Source organism: Cebidichthys violaceus, unplaced genomic scaffold, assembly GCF_023349555.1.
Source record: "Cebidichthys violaceus isolate CVI_PGR_0920_01 unplaced genomic scaffold, fCebVio1.0.p SCAF_107, whole genome shotgun sequence".
Taxonomy (NCBI): Eukaryota; Metazoa; Chordata; class Actinopteri; order Perciformes; family Stichaeidae; genus Cebidichthys; species Cebidichthys violaceus.
In genome coordinates this window covers 203,411-227,691 of record NW_027176271.1, presented here as the reverse complement: position 1 = coordinate 227,691, position 24,281 = coordinate 203,411, and the positions used below count along the sequence as shown (strand labels likewise).

At 39.8% G+C, this 24,281-nt stretch overlaps 1 protein-coding gene across 3 annotated transcripts; it reads right to left on the bottom strand.

Moving 5' to 3' along the window:
- Nucleotides 1–5,023: 5,023 nt before the first annotated feature.
- Nucleotides 5,024–14,246, bottom strand: LOC137888831 (serine/threonine-protein kinase pim-3-like). Of its 3 annotated transcripts, XM_068732345.1 has the most exons (6): nt 14,232–14,246; nt 13,988–14,063; nt 10,793–10,878; nt 6,358–6,697; nt 5,946–6,122; nt 5,024–5,839 (listed from the first exon to the last, which is right to left on the bottom strand). In XM_068732345.1, the coding sequence occupies exons 4-6, from the start codon at nt 6,611–6,613 to the stop codon at nt 5,658–5,660; spliced, it is 615 nt and encodes a 204-aa protein (XP_068588446.1). In that variant the 5' UTR covers nt 6,614–6,697; nt 10,793–10,878; nt 13,988–14,063; nt 14,232–14,246; the 3' UTR covers nt 5,024–5,657. The 3 variants fall into 3 exon arrangements, with proteins under 3 accessions (XP_068588446.1, XP_068588438.1, XP_068588452.1); XM_068732337.1 differs by lacking the exon at nt 14,232–14,246 and having other exon boundaries at nt 13,988–14,078; XM_068732351.1 differs by lacking the exons at nt 13,988–14,063; nt 14,232–14,246 and adding an exon at nt 13,579–13,668.
- Nucleotides 14,247–24,281: the final 10,035 nt, after the last annotated feature.

The following is a 24,281-nucleotide window of genomic DNA, read 5'->3' as shown; positions in this document are numbered from 1 at the left end:
AAGTATAAAGACTTTAACTTACTGTTGCCAGTAGGTGGCGCTATGACTATGATTCAAAATTGGCTTGCAGATGTCTTCAGGCCTGGAGTTTAATCAAACATGTGAAATCTGGTAAAGATCTGATGATGCGGAGTCGAGTTACATCAGTTTATTCGTTCATAGCGAAGGATCGAAATTCGCAGAGCCGCCACGTCACCACGCTTTGACAACTTCCTACAATTTTCACAATGAAGCATTATCAAGGTCTTAATGCTTTTGTGACAAAATTTGAGAGGGATCCGATTAATCTGTGAGCAGTAGGGTGTCAAAGTACACAACCTATGACTTCCTGTTGCCACTAGGTGGCGCTATTACTATGATTCTAAATTGTCATATACATGTGTTCAGGGTCAGGATGTTATGACATCTGAGAAATTTGGAGCAGATTAGGCAATGTACAGCCGAGTTACAACAACTTCCTGTTTCATGGCAAATGGTGTTTTTTTGCCGCCACGCCACGGACACATAGTTCGATAACTTTTTGATCTTTGAGTATCGTTTCACTGCCAAGGTCTCAAGAGCATACTGACCAAATCTGAAGGCAATCGGGTGTAATCTCTAGGAGGAGTTCGTTAAAGTACGGCGCCTTGAAACGGTCCAAAAACGTCATCAAATTCAAAATGGCCGACTTCCTGTTTGGTTTAGGATATACCTCCTTTTGACTTTTTTGTACGTCCCATCACGTTCCACATACCTACCAAATTTCATACAGCTAGGTGAAACCCAAAGTTGGGGCTACTCTGTAGGGGGCGCTATGGAGCCAAAATGTCACGCCACAGCTGGACACCCCAATAATACTGGAATTTTCACCACGATTGAATTTTGTGCCAAATTTCAAAAGATTCCCAGTATCCCAAGCACCTCCTTTTTGCGATGAAACAAGCGATGAAACTGATGTAACCAGTAGTCCAAAGGTAGGCTACCCGGTCCGGAGATACCAGAAGGCTGAGCACCAACGCAGCAGAGAAACAGACCAGAAATGTAAGTTTTCCATAAGTTTCGTATAATATTTCATCATTAAATTCACCTCTGACAGTCTTTAACTGTGTCGTTGAGAATATTGGCAGCGTGACTGGTCGTTTATCCAGATATTTAGTAAGCTTTTATCAATTTATCTCAAATAATCAGTAAATATAATTAAATTTCCTTCAGAGGATTAGTAAAACCAAATCAAGTTCACCCAGATATTGAGTAAATCAAAATTACTTTTTCTCCGATACTTAGTAAATATAAATCAGTTTTGCTTTAGAAATTGATTTGGATATACTTATTATTATATATACTCTTTTTTTAATTTATTCAATTTTTTTTTATCAAACTTAAAATCTATTCAAATATATTAAGTGTCACTTTATTGCCATCATTTTTAAATATATGTATGTATATGTACGTGTGTGTGTATATATATATACACACAAATAAATGTATGTATATATATAAATATATCCATAATTCTATGTATGTATCTATATAAGGTATATATATACAGTTGTGGTCAAAAGTTTACATACACTTGTAAAGAACATAATGTCATGGCTCTCTTGAGTTTCCAGTTATTTTTACAACTCTGATTTTTCTCTGATAGAGTGATTGGAACAGATACTTCTTTGTCACAAAAAACATTCATGAAGTTTGGTTCTTTCATGACTTTATTATGGGTTCACAGAAAAAGTGACAAAATCTGCTTGGTCAAAAATATACATACAGCAACATGAATTAACAATTTTGGTGACTTAGAAAGTTGTGTCAATGAAATGAGCTTCATAGCATGGCCTCTTAACTTCTTGTGAGTGATTATGAGTGACTACAGCTGGTGACTTCTCTGAGGCCATTTAAATAGGGCTCATTGGATACAAACGCCCACAAACGCTACAATGGGAAAGTCAAAGGAGCTCAGCATGGATCTGAAAAAGTGAATCATTGACTTGAACAAGTCACTTGGAGCCATTTCAAAGCAGCTGCAGGTCCCAAGAGCAACAGTGCAAACAATTGTTTGTAAGTATAAAGTGCATGGCACTGTTTTGTCACTGCCACGATCAGGAAGAAAACGCAAGCCATCACCTGCTGCTGAGAGAAAATTGGTCAGGAGGGTGAAGAGTCAACCGAGAACCACCAAAAAGCAGATCTGCCAAGAATTAGAAGCTGCTGGAACACAGGTGTCAGTGTCCACAGTCAAGCGTGTTTTGCATCTCCATGGACTGAGAGGCTGCCGTGCAAGAAGGAAGCCCTTGCTCCAAAAGCGGCACCTTAAGGCTCGACTGAAGTTTGCTGCTGATCACATGGACAAAGATAAGACCTTCTGGAGGAAAGTTCTGTGGTCAGACGAAACAAAAATCAACTGTTTGGCCACAATGCCCAGCAATATGTTTGGAGGAGAAAAGGTGAGGCCTTTAACCCCAAGAACACCATGCCTACCGTCAAGCACGGTGGTGGTAGTATTATGCTGTGGGGCTGTTTTGCTGCCAATGGAACTGGTGCTTTACAGAGAGTAAATGGGATAATGAAGAAGGAGGATTACCTTCAAATTGTTCAAGATAACCTAAAATCATCAGCCCGAAGGTTGGGTCTTGGGCGCAGTTGGGTGTTCCAACAGGACAATGACCCCAAACACACATCAAAAGTGGTAATGGAATGGCTAAATCAGGCTAGAATTAGGGTTTTAGAATGGCCTTCCTAAAATCCCATTGAGAACATGTGGACAATGCTGAAGAAACAAGTCCATGTTAGAAAGCCATCAAATTTAACTGAACTGCACCAATTCTGTCAAGAGGAGTGGTCAAAGATTCAACGAGAAGCTTGCCAGAAGCTTGTGGATGGCTACCAAAAGCGCCTAATTGAAGTGAAAATGGCCAAGGGACATGTAACCAAATATTAGCACTGCTGTATGTATATTTTTGACCCAGCAGATTTGATCACTTTTTCTGTTAACCCATAATAAAGTCATGAAAGAACCAAACTTCATGAATGTTTTTTGTGACAAAGAAGTATCTGTTCCAATCACTCTATCAGAGAAAAATCAGAGTTGTAGAAATAATGGGGAAACTCAAGAGAGCCATGACATTATGTTCTTTACAAGTGTATGTAAACTTTTGACCACAACTGTATATATAGAGGCAGTGAGTCATGATTTCAGTGATGAATACATTGTGTTTCCTGTGAGTTCTTCACAATAAAAGCTCCCATTGTGATTGTCTTGTTGAGGTGTTTTAATGTGAAGCAGCATCAGCAGGAACTGTTGAGTCAGCATTAGCAGTAACGTGACGCTGCTCTGATCCGTCTGTAGGAGAGTGAACAGGAAACAGTGAGGCTGATATCACTGATCACATGCTGCATCGTTTCCTGTCTATTAGTCATGAGTGTGAATCTATGGAGGACTCTACCACCAACACTATAAAACACTGCACACAGAGACCATTACTGAATATACATTCATTACAGGAATATTGATTTACTACAATTATAATCAATGACTTATGATTAGATTCATTTTTGGGGGATTTTTAACTTGAATGTGTTCGATTTGACAAAGTTCAGGAAACATCATCACGTTTTCTAAACCAAGAGGAAACTTTCGTGGTGTTTTTATTTAAACATGGAGGCCGGTACAGTTCATGCAGTCAATAATTAATAACACATCGATTTATATTTTTCAGTAAGAAGTTTTCTATTTGATTGTAATAATCTTGAACTGTTTTGTGAAATTTCAATGAAATAGTTTTTCAGTTTTATTGTTTCTTCCGTGTGTTTGTACCTGAAATGTTGACCTTACATGGTTCAACACGTTTTGAAATATTTTGTCACAAGTTTCAAAATCATTCAAGTATTTTTTTAAATCAAATTCAAACCTGTATTTGTTCACAATCCATTTGTATTTAGTCTGTAGTAGTGTTGCATTCCAGTTGCTGAGCGTTTTAATTTAATGTTATATGTAATGTTAATACGTTTGATGAATGCATTTGGATACTTTTTAATCACTTTTTTGTGTTACTTTATGAAAATATCAAAATAAGACATTTACAAAATAAGTATGTGTTTGGCATTGTAGACACTCTGAGGGATACTTGTCAAAGTATTAGTGATAATGAATAGTAGGGAAATAGATATATATATATATATATATATATTTTTACAAATATGTGGTGGTGCCACCTGACATTTTTTAGTTGAAGTTAAAAAATACTGTTAAAAATATATTTAACCACTTTGAAAAGTGAACAAATGAGACCTTATTTTGTGAGTTTAAACACATTGTTCACAAATATGCATTACATCCAATTTGAAAAGAGTTATTTGTGGTTGACCCGTGTGTGTGTGTGTGTGTGTGTTCTCTGATTTAAAGATACAACAGAAATATTGTAATAAAACACATCATCTCTAATTCAGAGTCCTACCTGAGATCCACAACAACAACAGCAGCATCATCAACATCAAGATGTTTCTGGGTGTCATGTGTGTCCTCCAGTCAAAGTACCGATCCACATTCAGAGTGAACAGTGACGGTTTGAATTCAAGCAGTGACTACAACAACCAGCTATTACTACAACACACGTGCACAAAATAATCACAGAACGTGCTGCTTAAAATATAAGAGTTTACTTCTTTACCATCACTGATTAACACCAATGCTGTCCACGTGTTCACTGAGGGGTTTGTTTGCCCATTTCGTGGAGCTTCAATGATTATTAAATGGATTACCTTCAATTCAGCAATTAAATCATCAATAAATTATATTGTTATATTCAGTTATTCAGCGATTTCAACATTCGTTGCCTTAATGGAAGACTATGAGACTTCTTTAACCCTTGAAATGAGAAATAAAGAGTTGTGTCTTCCTATATTGTTCATTTCATTATCAATTAAATAGTCACAACATTAAGTGTTTGTTCAGGGCGGTCTTAAACAAAAGTTCAAATTCATGTATTTTGCTCCTCTATTAGAGACTTCATTATTTATGTATTTTTTTTTAGGTAAAAGACACACAAAATCACACAGAAAATCAGTTTATATACAAACAAGTTTTATGAAAAAATTGTTTGAACTAACATGAACTAACAGAATCAGAATGTGAGGAATCCTGATTCTGATTTTATTCCCGTTTTCAGGAAGAAAAAAAAAAAGTTACAAAAAGTAAAAACATTTTAGAAAAGTTCGACAACTTAAATAAATAAACAAATGATGAGGAATGTCTCTTTACTAAAGAAATATAACAGAATGTACAAAATATATATATAAAAAAAAATATATATACACACACAAATATAATACTGAATATTTGCATTGACCGTGCATTTAACACCCAGAGACCGAGGGCAGAGAGAAGACATTGTAGTTTATCAACACAGAACATTTAACAACAGAAACAATCAACCAACCGTCTCCATGAACCGACACTGTAGAAAAATAAAGCTTTACCTGAAGAGGGGAGCAGACATATTCAAAAAAACATATCTTTTCCGACTCCTGATCTGCAGCTTTTCAAACTCAAGGCACTCTGAACATGAACCCTCGACGAGCGTCGAGCCTCTACGAGGAACTGCTCCGTCCCCCGTGAACAGCAGGGGGTCGCTGTGGAGCACAAAAAAAAAATAAACTCTTCCCAGCAGCCAAACGCTGACCAATCAGAGGCTCTGCTGGCTGGGGGAGGAGTCAGGTGTGATGGGGTTGGCGGCGTTGGCGGCGTTGGCGGCGTCCGTGCGCTGCCCGTCGCTGCCAGTCACCCACGTGTGGAGGAGGATCTGCTCCAGGGTCGGCCGGTCTGACGGCTGCTGGCTCAGGCACCAGCCAATCAGCTGCTGGCACTCTGAAGTAAAAACAAACAAGGAGGAGATGAAGAACACTCATCTCTGGTTTTGTTCAAACGTCGATGTAAAAACCTGGTCGCGTGATCTCGTCACGCTCCGGCTCACCTGAGGAGATGATGCGTCTGAAGTAGATCCGTCCTCTCAGGATCTCCTTGTCCTGTTGGAAGGGGATGTCCCCGCACACCATGTTGTACAGCAGCACGCCAAGAGACCACACTGTGGCCGAGCGGCCATGGTACCGATGGAACCGGATCCACTCCGGAGGACCATACACCCGCGTGCCTGGAGGGAGGAGAGTTACATCACTACAGGTACAGTGTGTGTCAGAGTGGAGCAGGAAGTGACGGATCACCATTGTGCGGGAAAATACTCCCGGAGACGCTGACGACATTACAGAACCGGTGCATGATGGGACGGTAGTCACTGACCCAAAACACCTTTCCGATATTTTAAAACGTCTAGATTTTCAGAAACAATCCCCACAGCTCTTCAGATTCTCTCAGCTGATCGGACTCACCAGTGAACTCGGTGAAAGCCTCGTCTTTGAGGAGGGCCCCCGAGCCAAAGTCGATCAGTTTGAGCTGCCCGGTCCTCAGGTCCACCAGCAGGTTCTCGTCCTTGATGGCTCGGTGGATAATGCTGCAGCCGTAGCAATGACGCACCGCCTCCAGCACCTGCAGGAAGAAGCCGCGCGCAGCCGCCTCGTCCAGCGCGCCGCGCTCCGTGATGTAGTCGAACAGGTTCTGGCTCAGCTCGGGACGCTCCATCACCATCAGCCAGCCGTCCGCCTACTCCCACCAGTCCAGCAGACGCACCACGCCGTCGAATGCCCCGCCCACTTTCTTCAACATCACCACCTCCAGAGGAACCACAGCACATACAACAGTTATATCTGCATGTATGATCTCACCAGAGAGCCCCATCCCGTCACTCTGTCTCTGCACACGTGCTTCACAGCAACCTGCATGTAAACAAACGCCATCAACACACCGTACAGTTATAACATACTATATAAGAGGGTAGACGATGGCTGAAATGAATTGCAAAAACATTGCTGAAAATACAGAAATGAGGTTGCAAAAAGCTTAATAATTCAAAAAGTTGAAAGATTAGAAATATTATGAGCTGAACATTTACAGAGTTGAACGGTTTCTGTAGCTTAAAAACTGAAGAAGAAGAAGAGATTCAAGCGCGACGGAAGAAATAGTGGAATAAAGATTCGAAGAACAATACTTGGAATGCTGAATCAGCATGGCTGTCATAGACTGCATCATATATGATGAAGAGCCCAGATGGTGTATATGTGGCACAACAAGTCATATGTCGTTCAGAAAGTACAATAATTGTTTGGGTGTAATGTAAGTTAAGAGAGTTTACTATGTTTCCTATGTGTTTATGAGGAGGAAGTGTTAATTGTAGTTAAAATTGAGGGTACAGCGTTATTTATCATCAGCTACATGTTAGGCAGTAGATCCAGTGGATCGCCAGTAGGTGTCAGTGTTGCGACATAAGCAGTGTCTGTGACGGAGAGCCACACTGAAGTCTCGCGAGGATGAGAATCTCTGTACAGGATAGAAGTAGAACGCGCTGTGGAGCGACTGTACACCTAAATGTATATTTTTGTATGTTACAGAGCACTTTCATTAAATGTGTAGCACCAGATTGAGCCTGTGTGACGTCATTCTGTGCACGCTACATATAGTGCTGGGTCACGTGGTGCATTTCTCCTAAAACTTGGTGTGCATGTTAGTATGAAGCCAGAGCAGGTGTGTGTCAAGTTTGGTGGCTTTAGCTTGTTCCTTTGGCATGGCTGTCATAGAAGGTTAAGTTTAGAGTTAGAGGTAGGGTTAGGGTTATGTAAGGATTTCTTAAAATTTGTGCTAGGCTCCTGAAATTTTGGGAGCGTATTTCTAGCCCACCATACGACGTTTGTGGTAAGTTTGGTGCTTCCAGCTGCTTCCTTTAGTATATGCTGTTGTCTAAGTACAGGGGTAATAACCACGATCACCAAAACGGTGATCGTCTATAACTTCTTGCAAGTTTGTGCTAAAATCCTGAGATTTTGTGTGTGTGTTCCCAGCACTTTGTGGCACCTTCGTATTAAGTTTGGCATTTGTAGCTACTTCCTCTGGTATGGCTGTCATAGACGGCCGTTGTAATAAATCCCAGGCTGCGTCATATATGATGAAGAGGCCCAGATTACCAAGAGCTATTGTGTAAAGCTCTTGGTCACTTAGTGCTATTCTCCTAAAACTTGGTGTGCGTGTTAGTATGAAGCCAGAGCAGGTGTGTGTCAAGTTTGGTGGCTTTAGCTTGTTCCTATGGCATGGCTGTCATGTGGGCATGAATGATTTGATAGCAAGGGTGTGTTCTGGAGGCTAAGCAAAAACCCTACAGATGGCCATACTGAGCAATTTACTGAGGAGCATGGGGGAATGAATGCCTTCAAGGCTGGAGCGACTGCCCCCCGATTCCTCTACTTCAGGGCGGGGCGGTTCCACGCCATTTCAGCAGGCAGCAGCAGCAGATAACAGGCAAACAGTTTGCCTCTCCCCGAATTGCATGATGAAATACCGTATCTAAATGGCTCTTTTTCCTTCCTTTTCTTTTTTCTAGATATGACTCGCACAAAGATGGTTCACGCTTGCCCTCTCTGTCAGAAAGTATGTGCGGCCATGCCCCACCATCTGAAAAATGAAAGGCCACCTCGAGCTGGACCGTGGTGCTCGGGAGCTACAACAAAAGGCAGCCAAATATCAGGTGACGGTGATGCATCTGGCGCAGTTGAGAGCCTCGAACCCTGCCGTCCCCATGCACACGGAGATGGACTTGAGTCCAGAACATGAGCACGATGAGGAGGCGGTGGAGGAACCCCGTGATAGCGGGATTTTGGAGGCCAGCAGGCTAATGGAGCAGTCTAACATCTTCTGAAGTAAAAACACAGTGACATCTGATGAAACTATTACAAATACATAAAATATAGGGATTGAGGTGGAGACGAGGAGTTACCTGATAAACTATTAAAAGTACAAAGAATATACAGATTGAGATGCATACAAGTAAACATTTTAAATGTACGTCCTAATCACTCTTGACAAGTTCAACAGTAGACGGGGGATATGTGGCTACAAATGGGAGGTCAGAGGTCCCTGCTGTAGCTTGAGTTTGCTCAAAGGGCCTGTGACATTTTCTAAGAGAGGTCCTAGAGTGCCCTCTGCTGGCCAGAGCTAGGAACAGCAGAATCAAACTGCTGTCTGTCAAAAGTCCTACTGCGTGCTTCGCGTGGAAGCTTGTCTTATAGAGCAGAGCGAGGGTGTCTGCCCCGTAAAGAACCCTTCTACGTCCAGCGTGTCACTTTCAGGGAACCTGTCACCCGTAAAAGCGGTGGTGCCCAGGAAGTCACAACAGAGGTGAAATTGCTGGTCGATTTCACTCTTGATTGAGTCACTGTGATTGTTCAGAGTGACTAGAAATGTGCATTCTAAACATTTAGAATGTCTAGATAGCCCATGTCTAGTTAACGAATGTACGATTGATCCTCAATAAACGTTTCAGAGAGCAGGTATGAATTTGTCACACACTTGCCCATGGCAGCATAGTCACGTGCCTTACGGGTTTGGTGAGCGTAACTCTAGGCTCTAGGCTATCAAGAAAAGAAAGAGGACAGGAGTGGGGTTGTATTGAAGACCAACTCTGACTGGATGATCTGTGAAACCTGACACTCTGAGTTGAAGAGACCACCACCTGACCTGGGAGTGTCTAAGAGTGTCGGAGAAAGTACAAAAAAATTAAATGCAAAGATTTTTTTTCCGGTTTCATACTACAATATCAACAAGGCCATCTTTCCATCTACATGGACTGGAGAGGGAACGATGAAAATGTGAAAAGGAGTGTGCAGGATGGCGAGAGAGGAAAAGTATGATGGCATGGAAGAGAGGGGAAGGATAAAGGTATGAAGAGACATGAAATAACGTCAGAACGAAAACAATCTATCACATCTGTCTTTTCTCTGATAATGATCAACAAGTATGCCCAACAAATGGAAATGCTTGAGAAAAATGGTTGCTAATCTATTTCTGGTCAAAACAACTCAAGTCAAAACCTCTAGCATCCCTAAAACATGGGGGGAAATAATGAAAGTGATAAGAATATTAACATTTACGTTATCTCATCATTGTCTGTTCTTTAAATTTCCATGATGACAGCGGGCTCACTTTGGGGGTCACGTTGCCCCCCTGAGCTGCTCAGCCAATCAGAGTATGGGGTTTGGTAAAGCTTCTCAGAACGGCCCACCTCTGGCCTGTCGACACTCATCTTCAGACACGGTAAAAGCAGGTCCCTCTCTCTCTGTGTTTACCTCCGTTACTTTTAATGGAAATAGAATGAAAAAAAGTGTGACACCTCTCTGCAATTAGCGCAATCATTTGCGCCCTGTCAGTTATGTGAACTGATACAGTAGTGTGTCAGTGGAATTATTCATTAGAATTAGTTGCTTCGCCTGGTTTAAGTGTTTGAACCGTCAAAGTTTTCCTGTTTTGTCACGCTTTTAGAAAGTTTGGACTTTAAAAAGGCATTACATGTTTACCCCAAACGTTTGCGCTGATTCAAGACGGGGGGAGGAGGAGGGGGGGCTGCGCCATTGTTAGAGGTGTTAGAGGAGGTTGCTGATTCATGAAGCATATCGGGTCAGAGTTAGGTAAGGGTGTGATAACCACCATGACTGAATCGGTTTCCTATCACAGACAATCTTTCTGCTTTGACGGTGTTTCTCCAAACTTTATTCTTTCCAGATTGCTCAAGTGAAGAGAAGACAATGGCAGAAGAAACTAAGAAGTAAGATTTGGTTGTGTCGTTAATGTTCCCTTCAGTGGATTTCTCTGCATTTTGAGTTGAAGAATTCCTTATTTCAATGTTAATGAAATGTTCATTTCAATAATAATTCAATGTCCAACCTTTTGACATCATCTTGAAGGTCCCCAGAGGATGGACTTTCAGGGGATAATATCTCAGTGTTGCTCTCAAAGTCCAGGCTTGTTTCCTATAAGGGAAAAACAAAACAATATAAAGCACTGGCAGTAGTTACTGTTATACAGTTAGGTCCATAAATATTTGGACATTGACACAATTTTCATCATTTTGGCTCTGTACACCACCACAATGGATTTTGAATGAAACAATCAAGATGTCAGCTTTAATTTGAGGGTATTTACGTGCCAATCAGGTGAACGGTGTAGGAATTACAACACATTTTATATGTGGCCCCTCCTTTTTAAGGGACCAAAAGTAATTGGACAATTGGCTGCTCAGCTGTTCAATGGCCAGGTGTGTGTTATTCCCTCGTTATTTCATTGACAAGGAGCAGATAAAAGGTCTAGAGTTCATTTCAAGTGTGGTATTTGTGTTTGGAATCTGTTGCTGTCAACTCTCAATATGAAGTCCAAAGAGCTGTCACTATCAGTGAAGCAAGCCATCATTAGGCTGAAAAATCAAAACAAACCTATCAGAGAGATAGCAAAAACATTAGGTGTGGCCAAATCAACTGTTTGGTACATTCTTAAAAAGAAAGAACGCACTGGTGAGCTCAGCAACACCAAAAGACCTGGAAGACCACGGAAAACAACTGTGGTGGATGACAGAAGAATTATTTCCCTGGTGAAGAAAAACCCTTCACAACAGTTGGCCAGATCAAGAACACTCTCCAGGAGGTAGGCGTATCTGTGTCAAAGTCAACAATCAAGAGAAGACTTCACCAGAGTAAATACAGAGGGTTCACCACAAGATGTAAACCATTGGTGAGCCTCAAAAACAGGAAGACCAGATTAGAGTTTGCCAAAAAAACATCTAAAAGAGCCTGTACAGTTCTGGAACAACATCCTATGGACAGATGAGGCAAAGATCAACTTGTACCAGAATGATGGGAAGAGAAGAGTATGGAGAAGGGAAGGAACTGCTCATGATCCAAAGCATACCACCTCATCAGTGAAGCATGGTGGAGGTAGTGTTATGGCGTGGGCATGTATGGCTGCCAATGCAACTGGTTCCCTTGTATTTATTGATCATGTGACTGCTGACAAAAGCAGTAGGATGAATTCTGAAGTGTTTCGGGCAATATTATCTGCTCATATTCAGCCAAATGCTTCAGAACTCATTGGACGGCGCTTCACAGTGCAGATGGACAATGACCCGAAGCATACTGCGAAAGCAACCAAAGAGCTTTTTAAGGCAAAGAAGTGGAATGTTCTGCAATGGCCAAGTCAATCATCTGACCGGAATCCAATTGAGCATGCATTTCACTTGCTGAAGACAAAACTGAAGGGAAAATGCCCCAAGAACAAGCAGGAACTGAAGACAGTTGCAGTAGAGGCCTGGCAGAGCATCACCAGGGATGAAATCCAGCGTCTGGTGATGTCTATGGGTTCCAGATTTCAGGCTGTCATTGACTGCAAAGGATTTGCAACCAAGTATTAAAAGTGACAATTACATTGATGATTATGTTAGTTTGTCCAATTACTTTTGGTCCCTTAAAAAGGAGGGGCCACATATAAAATGTGTTGTAATTCCTACACCGTTCACCTGATTTGGATGTAAATACCCTCAAATTAAAGCTGAAAGTCTGCACTTGACGCACATCTTGATTGTTTCATTTCAAATCCATTGTGGTGGTGTACAGAGCCAAAATGATGAAAATTGTGTCAATGTCCAAATATTTATGGACGTTATATAACACTGACTGTACCGTTACCACAGCAAACATTACTGCTTCATATTGTTGTCAGGATAGTTTGTTAAGTTGATGAAAATGACTTGTTTTATATTAGAAATAACCCGTTAATTAGCTTACTGGTTTCTTGTCAGTTAATAGAGAGATGAAGTCACGCCCTTGCCGTGTCCTGTGGGACTTTATAAATACTATGTATAGCAGCTAACTGTGAGAGATAAATGTATATTTCATCCCGTTTGAATTGTGCCATGAATTACACATATGTTTGTGATTTTAATATTTAATTTTGCAAGTCAAGAAAGTCTCAGATCGTCATACATTTGTCATAGTATCATTTAGTTTTGTGTGAAACCGATCAGTGAACTACATCTCTGGTCTAGCATCATGCAGGTCAGCCGCACGGTCGTTACCGTGGCTAGCTAGCTAGCTAGCTAGGTAACTTAGCTACATTCATCTACAAATGTACCTATCTAACATGTGTTTTATCCTGCTACTGTTTTTATCAGCAAAGAATGGGAAATACCTGTTGTTCATGCAAGTACAGTCTTTTTTACAGTCTTACAGTTCAACACTTTGACAACAAAATGCTATGTTCTTGACTTAGAAATTAATATTTTACATTGACAAACATCATATGTGTAATTCATTCAGAAAATTCCACAGTCACGGCCGGCACGTGGTGCCCGTAGGCCCAGCAAGTGGACGTGGCGTTTGGTAGTTTAACACTTACATGTACACTTTACATGTCTAGGGATAATACAAAATAGGCCAATTTGTTTTAGATGCTTTCGAAACAGGTCTTCAAAATCTCAATATAAGTAAATATTTTGCAGCCTTTGTTTCTTCATAACGCATGTAATACTTGACAATTTCTTTACAGTGTTTGTATTAAGGCAATAAAGTAGTCCATGAATATGAGATATGAGTTGACAGATAATTACAAAGCCTCTTCATTGTAGATGTTTGATTATGGCGGTTTTGGTACACCTACAGTATATGAGCATATATATGACTTACACATGTTGTCTTTTTAATTCTTCAAGTTAATTTTATTTGTTTGCCCTCTGGCGTTTTTGAGAATAATGCAGCGCTTAGCATAGAGTATAAACGCCTCAGTTCATGCTAGGAGCTCGCGCTACGGCGCGAAGCGAGAGTATAAACAAAGTTTAGGGTCACGTGGTCAACCGGAAAGAGCCGGACTTCGCCTCTCTGTATGACGAACGTTAGCGTTAGCAGCTATGCTAGCGTTAGCACTTCGCTAGTATTAGCAAGTCAATAACACAGTTTTACTTTGATTCACCGGGAAAAAGTTTGCTCTTCTTGCTAAATTTGAATCTTGTTTGAGTTAGAACCCAATTGCAATGCCATTGTAAATGAGAAAGCTTAATTTTTCACGTTGAGTATAGAAACACACTTTGTTACTCACCGGTCAAGACTCAAGAGAACAATGTAGAAGGTCTGTTTAGTTCCGGAGTGAGGTTAAGATGAGGCGTTTAAGGGTACTTGGAAATTCAAGAGTCAAAAAAAATTGATACATCATGTCTTTTACTTTTCATACAACATGTACACATCAAAATATATAAACGTGCTCTTTAACCATAAAGCAAGAGTACTTTGTCACAGTTGATTTTATACACTTTTGCTCTGGGTTTATAATGTCTAATACTCACCTCATCACTGCTTCTGCTTGACTCAGCAGTTCAAGGTGGATAATCTTTTAGAATTTTGAGAATTCTTTCCATTTTTTAAACTATTTATACAGTCAAACCTTAAATTGTTTCAGGCCCTAGATTCATTAACACAGAGCCAAGAGGAAAATATTGTACTTTTACTGCACTACCTTTGTCCAACAGCTTCACTTTCTTTTCAGATTGAAAAGCTTGAACTGTACTGCTGAAAACTGTCGGAAGCTAAACTGTATTATCTAAAGAAGCTAAGAGCTGAATTACAATGCAGGAAAAGCTTGAAGCTAAACGATTTTACTGTCAAAGTTATAGTAGTAGTGGTAGTAGTAGTAGTAATAGTAGAAGTAGTATAACTATTAGTAGTTTTAGTAGTAACAGTAGTAGTAGTAGTAGTAGTAGTTGCAGTAATAGTAGTAGTAATAGCAGTTGTAGTAGTAGCAGTAAAAGTGGTAGTTGTACTATACATAGTATTAGTCATAAAAGTATTCATATAATATATAGTCATATTAAAAGTAGTAGTAGTACTAGTAGTAACAGTAGTGGTATTTGTAGGAGTAGTAGTAGTAGTAGTAGTAGTAGAAGTAGAAGTAGAATTATTTTTCCCAAGGGGCGACATTAGAGACTGAGAGACTGAACTCAATCCTGCTCAATATTATTCCAACCCTTTATAAAAAGCAGTAAATTGTATGGTTTTGATAAGCTGCGAGTGGTAAGAGTAAATATTATGATCAGTGGTGGAATGTAACTAAGTATATTTGCTTAAGTACTGTACTCATGTACAAATTCAAGGTACTTTACTTGAGTCTGGCAGCTTAAGTGCTACTTGCACATTACAATTTTCCAAACTCTTCCTAACTAACAACAGAGTATAAGGGAGTAAAAATGAGCTCCACCTGAAACATCTGCAGCAGGAATAATGATCCAAACAAATATGTAATATCCATATATAATAGTAAAACACTGACAGGGATCATGTTTCTGATAAATTTGTACTTTTATTACTATTGTTTATAGTCCTGTGACCTCATGTTCAGTTCTTCAGTTCAGTGAACGATGCTCTGAAGTCAGGTTGAATGTGTGAGGTGAGATGTGAAGAACAGCTGACAGCTGATCGTCAGTGAGAGAGGATCTGGATCTGAATTTGTTAAACTTCATCACGGAGAAGGTTTGTTCACATATGGAGGTCGATCCAAAGAGAACCAATGTCTTCTGAGCGTGTTGCTTTTGCAGTTTAGCTAGCAAAGCCTCAGATGTCCGTGTCCGCTCAACACATCCCACGTATCCAAAATGACCTGGCCCAGCTCCGGCGTAAGCTCGGCATGGCGGAAGAAACATGTCGGGCTGAATCCGGTTGCTGACTCGGCTGTGATACGGCCGGCTGATACACCGGTCCTCTTCCGGGGGAATGTGATTGCAGTGACGCTGCTGCTCGCACACATCCACGAACATACTAACGTACGTAAATTGAGATACACAATTATAAAACAGCAACAGTCGCCTTCAAAATAAAAGCAATACAGCTGTATTCCGTGCATGATGTACAATTATTTACATTTTATTCCTAATTTCCCATTGACGTCCCACAGCCAACGGGCCGGGTATGGCCCGCCGGCCGTTGAATGCCCAGATCTGATTGGAGAAGGTCATGGAATACATCTGTATGCCCCGTACTACATAGATACCGCCCTCATTAAATTTAGTGGCAAACTCTTCCCTTCCGAAACTGTGGCCAATACATTCTTTTCAGTTGACGCTGGTACCACAACAGTAGAGTCAAACTCCCAGGCCACCACCTGGGGTGCTCCTATACCACCACAACACAAGAAAACATGAGGAAATTTGGCTTTGGAGGCTTTGTCCTCCAAACTAAATTTGGAAATAGAAACACATAGTTTCAGACAGATGACAGATGACTTCTGTTTGGAAATACCGATTGCTAAGCAAGATATAGCCATAATGTTTCAAAAAATTCTGGCAATTTCATTCATCTTTAAAAAAAACAACTTTGAGACATAGGCTAATTTGTGACATGTTTTCTTAATATCACTCGATAATTTATAGGTTAACTTACGATTTGAATCATCACATTTTGAAAAGAGCAACAGTCACCTCTTACAACTTGCATCAGGCTGGACACAGCGTACCACAGAGAACATCTGTGCAGTCACTGAGCCTTTTCATCCCACCGCTTTGGACCTTGTGTGTGTGTGTGTGTGTGTATGTGTTTTGTTTTTGTTTCTTTGCCAGTCACAAATTAACATTGCTAGCTAGATATCTCGGTTAGCAATCGTTATTTCCAAATATCAAACATCTATCTCTTGTTTTAGGTAAACTGTAAGAACTCTTTAATACGAAACACTAGTTTCTAATAATAATGTGCTAAAGAGGCAACACACTGTGAAATAAAAGAAATGTTACAGATAAAAACGTGTAGGCTACTGGCCTACTCCTTAACTTATCCTATAACTTTGTGTGTATTGTATTATTTCAGAATGGCGTTACAAAAACTTCTCTGGACTAAGCCCCCAACGCCTTATTTCAAGCCGCCGCCAATTCACGTATGTGTGTATATACACACATACGTGAATTGGCTTGAATAGATATCTCGGTTAACGATTGCTAACCGAGATATCTAGCTAGCAATGTTAATTGTTTTTAGCAATTTCATGGTTTTCGTCATTAATATATATATATATATATATATATATATATATATATATATATATAGAGAGAGAGAGAGAGAGAGAGAGAGAGAGAGAAAGAGACAGAGAATTAGAAATTAAAATATTATTTCACATGACCTTCTACAGGGGGATACACAGATGTGTCTCTGTCTTTGGAGGGAAGCTGCTGGGGACAGTAAGCTGCAGATTGGGACACGTATCAAGGTGTCCCATCTTAAAGGCACGCAGACTGACTATGGAATGCAGCTGCAGTCCACGAACTATACCAAAATTGAGGTAGGCCTACTTGGTTGTTGCTGTTGTATTTATCATTAATTTTTTTTAAATAACATTGACATTTGTTTTTTTAGACAATTCTTTTTACACAATCACATCTTCAAAATACACACAGTGAAGTCTGCTGAAGTGATGTAAATAAAATGTATTTGAAGTGACAATAAAAAAACAAATATGAACAAAGGGTGACATTTAAAATGAATAAGCAGCACCTACGGGCTGTGTAGTTTATTTGGATTTAAAAAATGGTAAAAAGTACGATTGATGTTTGGGTGATTGGTGACAGAGGGAGAATATCTAACAGAAGGGTATATGTCTACATTTCTCACGACAGGAGGTCAGCTCTGAAGACGTGGTGGGGGCATTGGGCGTGATGGACGTCGAGGGTGAGCCAGGCACCCTGAGCCTCCTCCTAGATGACGGTCGGACAGTTCTGATTGCAGAAGCTCTCTGGACACCAATCGAACCACACATGATTGAACCCCCAATCCAAGTATCAATAAAATTGACGGGCAATCGTGTCGGAACGATAGAAATTGTAAAATAATACATTGTTTAATGTTGTTGTATTCGCGTTCCTTAAAGTTGTTATTATAATGTAATAGTTGTGTATTCCATTTTTCATTGTGGTGTTATTTATGTCACTTCATATTCAACTGTTTTTATATCTATGAATTGTTATATCCCATTAAATACAAATATTTAAATTCAAACTCTGCCTTAGTAATGGTGTGTGTTGTTTCACGTGAACTTCATTTTTAATTTAAATGCTGTGATGCTTATATGTGATGCATATTTTCTATAGACGTTTATATGCGTCTGAGTCAAGCCGGGTCCGCAGAGCATGTTGGAGAACCAAACGGAGGGCGGGAGGTCTGCGGAGTCCCCACGGCAGAGTGCCAGCCATCAGCCGCTGTACAGTGTGTCGTACTCCTGCGGGTGTGGAGCCTTCAACATGCTTTGGGGGACCCTGCTCTCCTCTAACCCGCTATGACTGCCTCTAAAGCCCCGGCAAAATACATCCAAGCAACACATTAATATCATAATACGCACATGTTATTATAGTCAGATATATCGTGCTTTAGAGAGGCAGTGATATTAGAAACCCGTCTATTTACACATTCACGCCGTCGATGATTTATAGCCAGTTGTGATGGTAATACATCGTAAATAATAGTACTTTCTGCATTTGGCAGCTTCAACTGTTTCTTTTAGCCTAGATTAGGCTATGTGTTTAACTTCTTCGTAGGCTATCATACTCTTTTTTCACTATTGCCTACATAAAGATTTCCTTACTTATGGATCACAGTCGTCAGTTATTCTGCCTCTGTGTATTCTCTGATTAGGACTAACAAACAATCCAATTTTTGTTGGTTGATTCTCTCTGTTGTGTCAAGTAGTTTTCTTTTTCTTAAAGCATATTTCCTCGTTTCTTCTCTCCTCGCATGATTTCCTTGAGGAGGGACTAAGACGCAAGGAAAGGACCCAAGTAAGGGAAACGGGGATGCAATTAAGAGACTTGGGATGTACCCATAAACTATCATAACAAAGACAGAAACCCCCATTTGTAGGAGCAGATCGGCTAAGTAGAGAGCAGGGCCGCCTTTCAATCAGACGTCATCTGTTCGATCCCCTGCTCTGCTAGTCTCATGTCAATGTGTCCTTGAGCAAGACACTTAAGCCCAAAATTGCTCCCTTAGCTGAGCCTATGGTAGATAGATACTGAATTGTAAGTCGCTTTGGATAGAAGCGTCTGCTAAATGACTGAAATGTAATGCTTTGAATGCTTTTGCCATTGAGTGTTGTGTTTTTGTTACCATACCCCGTATCCCTTGGCTTGCCTTACTCTGACGATACGGCTGTCAGATTGAGAGATGACGAGTTTATCTATTGTCCGTATGAAGCAGACATCGGTGAAACAACAATATAAAACAAATAGTGGCCCAAATAGATCATACAAAGCAAAGGAGCGATGCTGTCTAGCATACAACTGTGGTCACAGTGGTGATATGTTATCATATTCAAAATATTGTTGTCATACAAACATTAGGAAAAAGCCTTCGGAGCGCTTTTCCATTGAAAGGGTGGGTTGAAGCGCTGTCCAGCGCCCTGCGGCTGATGTGTGGAGACAGGCCCTTAGAATAAACTAAATTAAGATACATGAGCCGTCCTTTCTTCTGAAGCGTAAAATGAAGCGATGTCTGTTTCTGATGACGGCCGATCAGCTGATCACAGCTGTCAGCTGTAGAGACTTTTCAGAAGTTTGTGTCTGTACACATGATCACTGTACTTAATAATAGTAACTAATAATACTAATAACTAATAAATACACACAGTTTTCATCACTGTCAGAGTAGAGATGTGTTATATATACTGTTACCTCTTGAACAAACTGTGTCCTGCTTACAAGCTCAGGACCGATACCGACGGAATGCGTTTGTCATTTTTATGAATTATTTGCGTCTGTACGTTTTGAATTTCTGATTGTGACGTCATTATTGAATGACACAGAATATTATTATGGTTTCTCTTTTGATGTACCCTATATCCGAAAAACTTTCAGGTCTAGCCGTAGTACGTAGGAAATATCAATTACCATAATATCACTCATCGCTAGCACTACTAATACGAGTCTAGCAGAACAAGCGGTCAATTACAGGATCCAAGGTTATTGAGTGCACTGAAACAAATTCCTAATCAACTGCGGTTAGTACATAAATTATTGAATAATGATGAAACTGTTGGTAAACTGTTGCAATTTTGAACTATGCATTATTATTTGCATTGCTGCCACTATTACTGAAGCAATATGCCTTTAACCATGAAGCAGAATATGACTACCAACTCAGGGTAATATTTTATCACGATAAAAAAACAGGAATACATAATAATTCTGCTAGTATGTTGAATTTCAATTGATTTAATTAAAATACATTTATTTTTTGTCAAGTCCAAGGTTTGTTTTGTCTTCTGGAAGATTCTTTCTTCTAAATGACAAAACAGACTATTGTACAGATTATAAAGCACGAAAGCATTTAAACTGCACTGCTGAAAACCCTTCTATTGAAACGTCTAACTATGGTGTTTGTAGCTGAAAGGATGAGAAAGAAGAAGGCTTTGAACGTTGAAGAAGTTTAACAAGATTTGAAGATTTTCTCCATAGATATCCCATACAAAACAAATTGCAAAAAGCTTAATATTATAAATAGTTTAAAGATTACAAATATGAAGTCATATCACCCTCTCCTGAAAGAGCTGAACATTTTGATATTCTAATAGTTTCTGTGGCTTAAACAATGTCAGCAGTAGTGATATTTGTAGTAGTAGTAGTAGTAGAAGTTGTAGTTGTAGTTGTAGTAGAAGTATTGTTTAAAGTATCATAATGTTAGATAAACACAAACAGGTTATTAAATGACAGGCTTCATCAGAAGCATTTCAGTTGGAATTCATTCAGTGGGGCTTGTATTTTAAAATGGTGTGTGTGTGTGTGTGTGTGTGGGGGGGGGGGGGGGGGGGGGGGGGGGGGGGTCCTCTAAAAGTCCCTAATATCTGAATGACTGTATGACAGAGAGACACACACAGAGAGAGAGAGACACACACAGAGAGAGAGAGAGACACACAGAGAGAGAGAGACACACACAGAGAGAGAGAGAGACACACAGAGAGAGAGAGACACAGAGAGAGAGAGAGACACACAGAGAGAGAGAGAGACACACAGAGAGAGAGAGAGACACACAGAGAGAGAGAGACACACAGAGAGAGAGACACACAGAGAGAGAGAGAGACACACAGAGAGAGAGAGACACACAGAGAGAGAGAGACACAGAGAGAGAGAGTGAGGCTTGTGTCTGTGAGTCTGTGTGTTTATAAACATCAGTAATTAGCTCAAGCACGAACACCTGTGAGCCTGACAGCCTTTTCATCAGAAAAAGACTGGAAAACACCTGTCAAACAAAACCACAAACCCCATAACCATAGCCCCTATTTTTCCAATATTAATACTGGAGAGGGAGGATGACTTGAAGAACAGATCATGCGAAAAATTGGATCTGTAGTGTAAAAAAAAGTGCCTTCAATGGCGATTTAGAAGTGGGGTACGGTTGTCTGTGCAAGACTTTTTTGAAGTACGTTTTAACATTGGGGTCTATGGAGGAGAAAGTTGGTTTTCCTCTCAATTAAAGGCAATTAAAGGCTTTTGTTCCAAATGTGTTCCACAGTCATTTGTCTACGACAAGGACAAGATTAGCTACGTTTCCATCCAAAAATTATGCATGAAGAGTGAAAATTGAGGAGTCAGTCGCAAAAGACAAATATTTTTTTCACAGGAATCTCAAGCTCCTCTTCACTCTAGCGGTGACATCACGCACTCTAAGCTGCGCCATACACACCCATTATAAAAGCAGAAAAGGACTGAAAAACACATAAAAGCAAAAATGCTACTATTCAAAAAGTGTAAAAGATATCAAAATGATTATAACAATCATTGATCAGGGTTTTCTCAACATTTGAAAGTTGAAATGGTGTCTGTAGCTGAAAGTATGAGGAAGTAGAAGGATTTGAAAGTTGAAGAAGTTTAAGAGGATTTAAAAATATTCTCCATAGACATCCCATTCAAAAAATAGGTTGCAAAAAGCTTAATAATTCAAAAAGTTAGAAATATTATGAGACATAGCACACATGAGCTGAAAAAGCTGAACATTTACATAGTTGAACGGTTTCTGTAGCTTAAAAACTGAAGAAGAAGAAGAGTTTCAACAAACTAGAAAATGCATTTCCTGCTGAAAATGCATTGGAATGCTGAAAGCTGAAAGCTGAAATGAATTGCAAAAACATTGCTGAAAATACAGAAATGAGAGACTACCTGTCTGAAAAATGTTGAAGCCCGAAAGCATTTAAACTGCACTGCTGAAAACCCTTCTATTGAAACGTCTAACTATGGTGTCTGTAGCTGAAAGTATGAGAAAGAAGAAGGCTTTGAAAGTTGAAGAAGTTTAACAAGATTTGAAGATTTTCTCCATAGATATCCCATTCAAAACAAATTGCAAAAAGCTTAATAATTCAAAAATGGTTTCCACCATAACAGGCACCAATGACCTACTGGACACAACTTTGAGCAGCTCAGCTCAGCCGGGGGCTCGTCAGTACCTCCACACCGTCCTTCACCCTGGACACTCCTTCAGGAGAGAGTCCAGCCCCATCTCTTTCACATTTTAGGGATCATTTTATGAACAGATTTATATTCTGGGTCACAGATCTTCTAAGAAAAATAAGACAGAATGTTATTTAATGTCTGGTGTCTTTTATCTCTCGTCTCTTTCATCTTCTATCATCTCTCCAGACTCTGTCAGGCTGGTGAATGGGACTAGTCTGTGCCCAGGCAGACTGGAGGTGAAGTCTAACCAGTCTAACAGGTGGTGGTCTTCAGTGTGTGAAGATGACTTTGACCAAAAGGATGCAGAGGTGGGCTGTAGGGAGCTTGGCTGTGGAGCTCCATCAGTCCTCCAGGGGGCGCTCTATGGAGAAGTGGAGGCCCCAATGTGGACCAAAGAGTTCCAGTGTGGAGGCCATGAGTCTGCTCTCCTGGACTGTAGAAGCTCAGGCTCAGATAGAAACACCTGCTCACCTGGCAAAGCTGTTGGACTCACCTGCTCAGGTAGAATTTGGCAACAAGCTACAGCCACCAAACTTGACACACACCTGCTCTGGCTTCATACTAATACGCACACCAAGTTTCAGGAGAATTGCACCACGTGACCCAGCGCTATACACCATCTGAGCATCATATATCTATATCTATATCTATATATATATATATATATATATATATATATATATATCACTTTATATATATATATATCTATATATATATCTATATATATATATATATATATATATATATATATATATATCTATATAGATATATATATATATATAGATATATATATATATCTATATAGATATATATCTATATAGATATCTATATATATAGACATCCTAAGCAGATGGCTGCATTTTTTGCAATTGATAACATCCCGTTGGTTGCCACACTTAGTGTACCGTCCACTGTATCTACAATAGCAGAGCCTGCAATTTTCAGGCCTTCTCCTGCCGCAAAGAATATGCCCTGGATCAAACTCAAGTTTGTTAATTCATATGATTTTCTGTTCATGCAGATAGGGATACAGTTTCCAAACCCTATTTTAAATTTCCATCTGTTGGTGAGGGTCACAGTATCTTCTCTAAAGATAATGTCGCTGTGTGGATTATGTGCTTTTGGCTGTATCCACGACAGTTCTGTTTCCCCACATACCTCTGTCCATAACTGGTAGCCCCTTTTCCATCTTAAATCCCAAGGCACTGGGCTAGGCCAATTCGTTGAATCTCTCACTATGTTTCTAGCACTTGTCTCCAATTGTACAGCATTTTTACTACACCGGGTGGCCCATAATCCAGTGGTATTATTGTATTATGTATGAGCTAATACAGTTCACGCATATGGTCCCGTTTTTGTATCGGGGATAGGCTTGCTGTGGACTGAAGAGCAACTGGTTTTATATATATATATATATATATATATATATATATATATATATATATATATATATCATTATAGAGATATATATCTATATCTATATAGATATATATCTATATAGATATATATAAATATATATCTATATAGATACATATGTTTATATAGATCTACAGTGCTATAAAAAGTATTTGCCCCCTTCCTGGTTTTTTATTTTTTTGCATATTTGTCACACTTAAATGTTTCAGATCATCAAACAAATTTTAATATTAGACAAAGATAACCCGAGTAAAGACAAAATGCAGTTTTTAAATGATGATTTAATTTATTAAGGGAGAAAAGCTATCCAAACCTACCCTATGTGAAAAAGTAATTGCCCCCTAAACCTGATAACTGGTTTTGTCACCCTTGGCGGCAACAATTGCAATCCAGCGTTTGCGATAACTGACAATGAGTCTTTCACATTGCTGTGGAAGAATTTTGGCCCACTCTTCTTTGCAGAATTGTTTTAATTCAGCCACATTGGATGGTTTTCGATCAGAAACA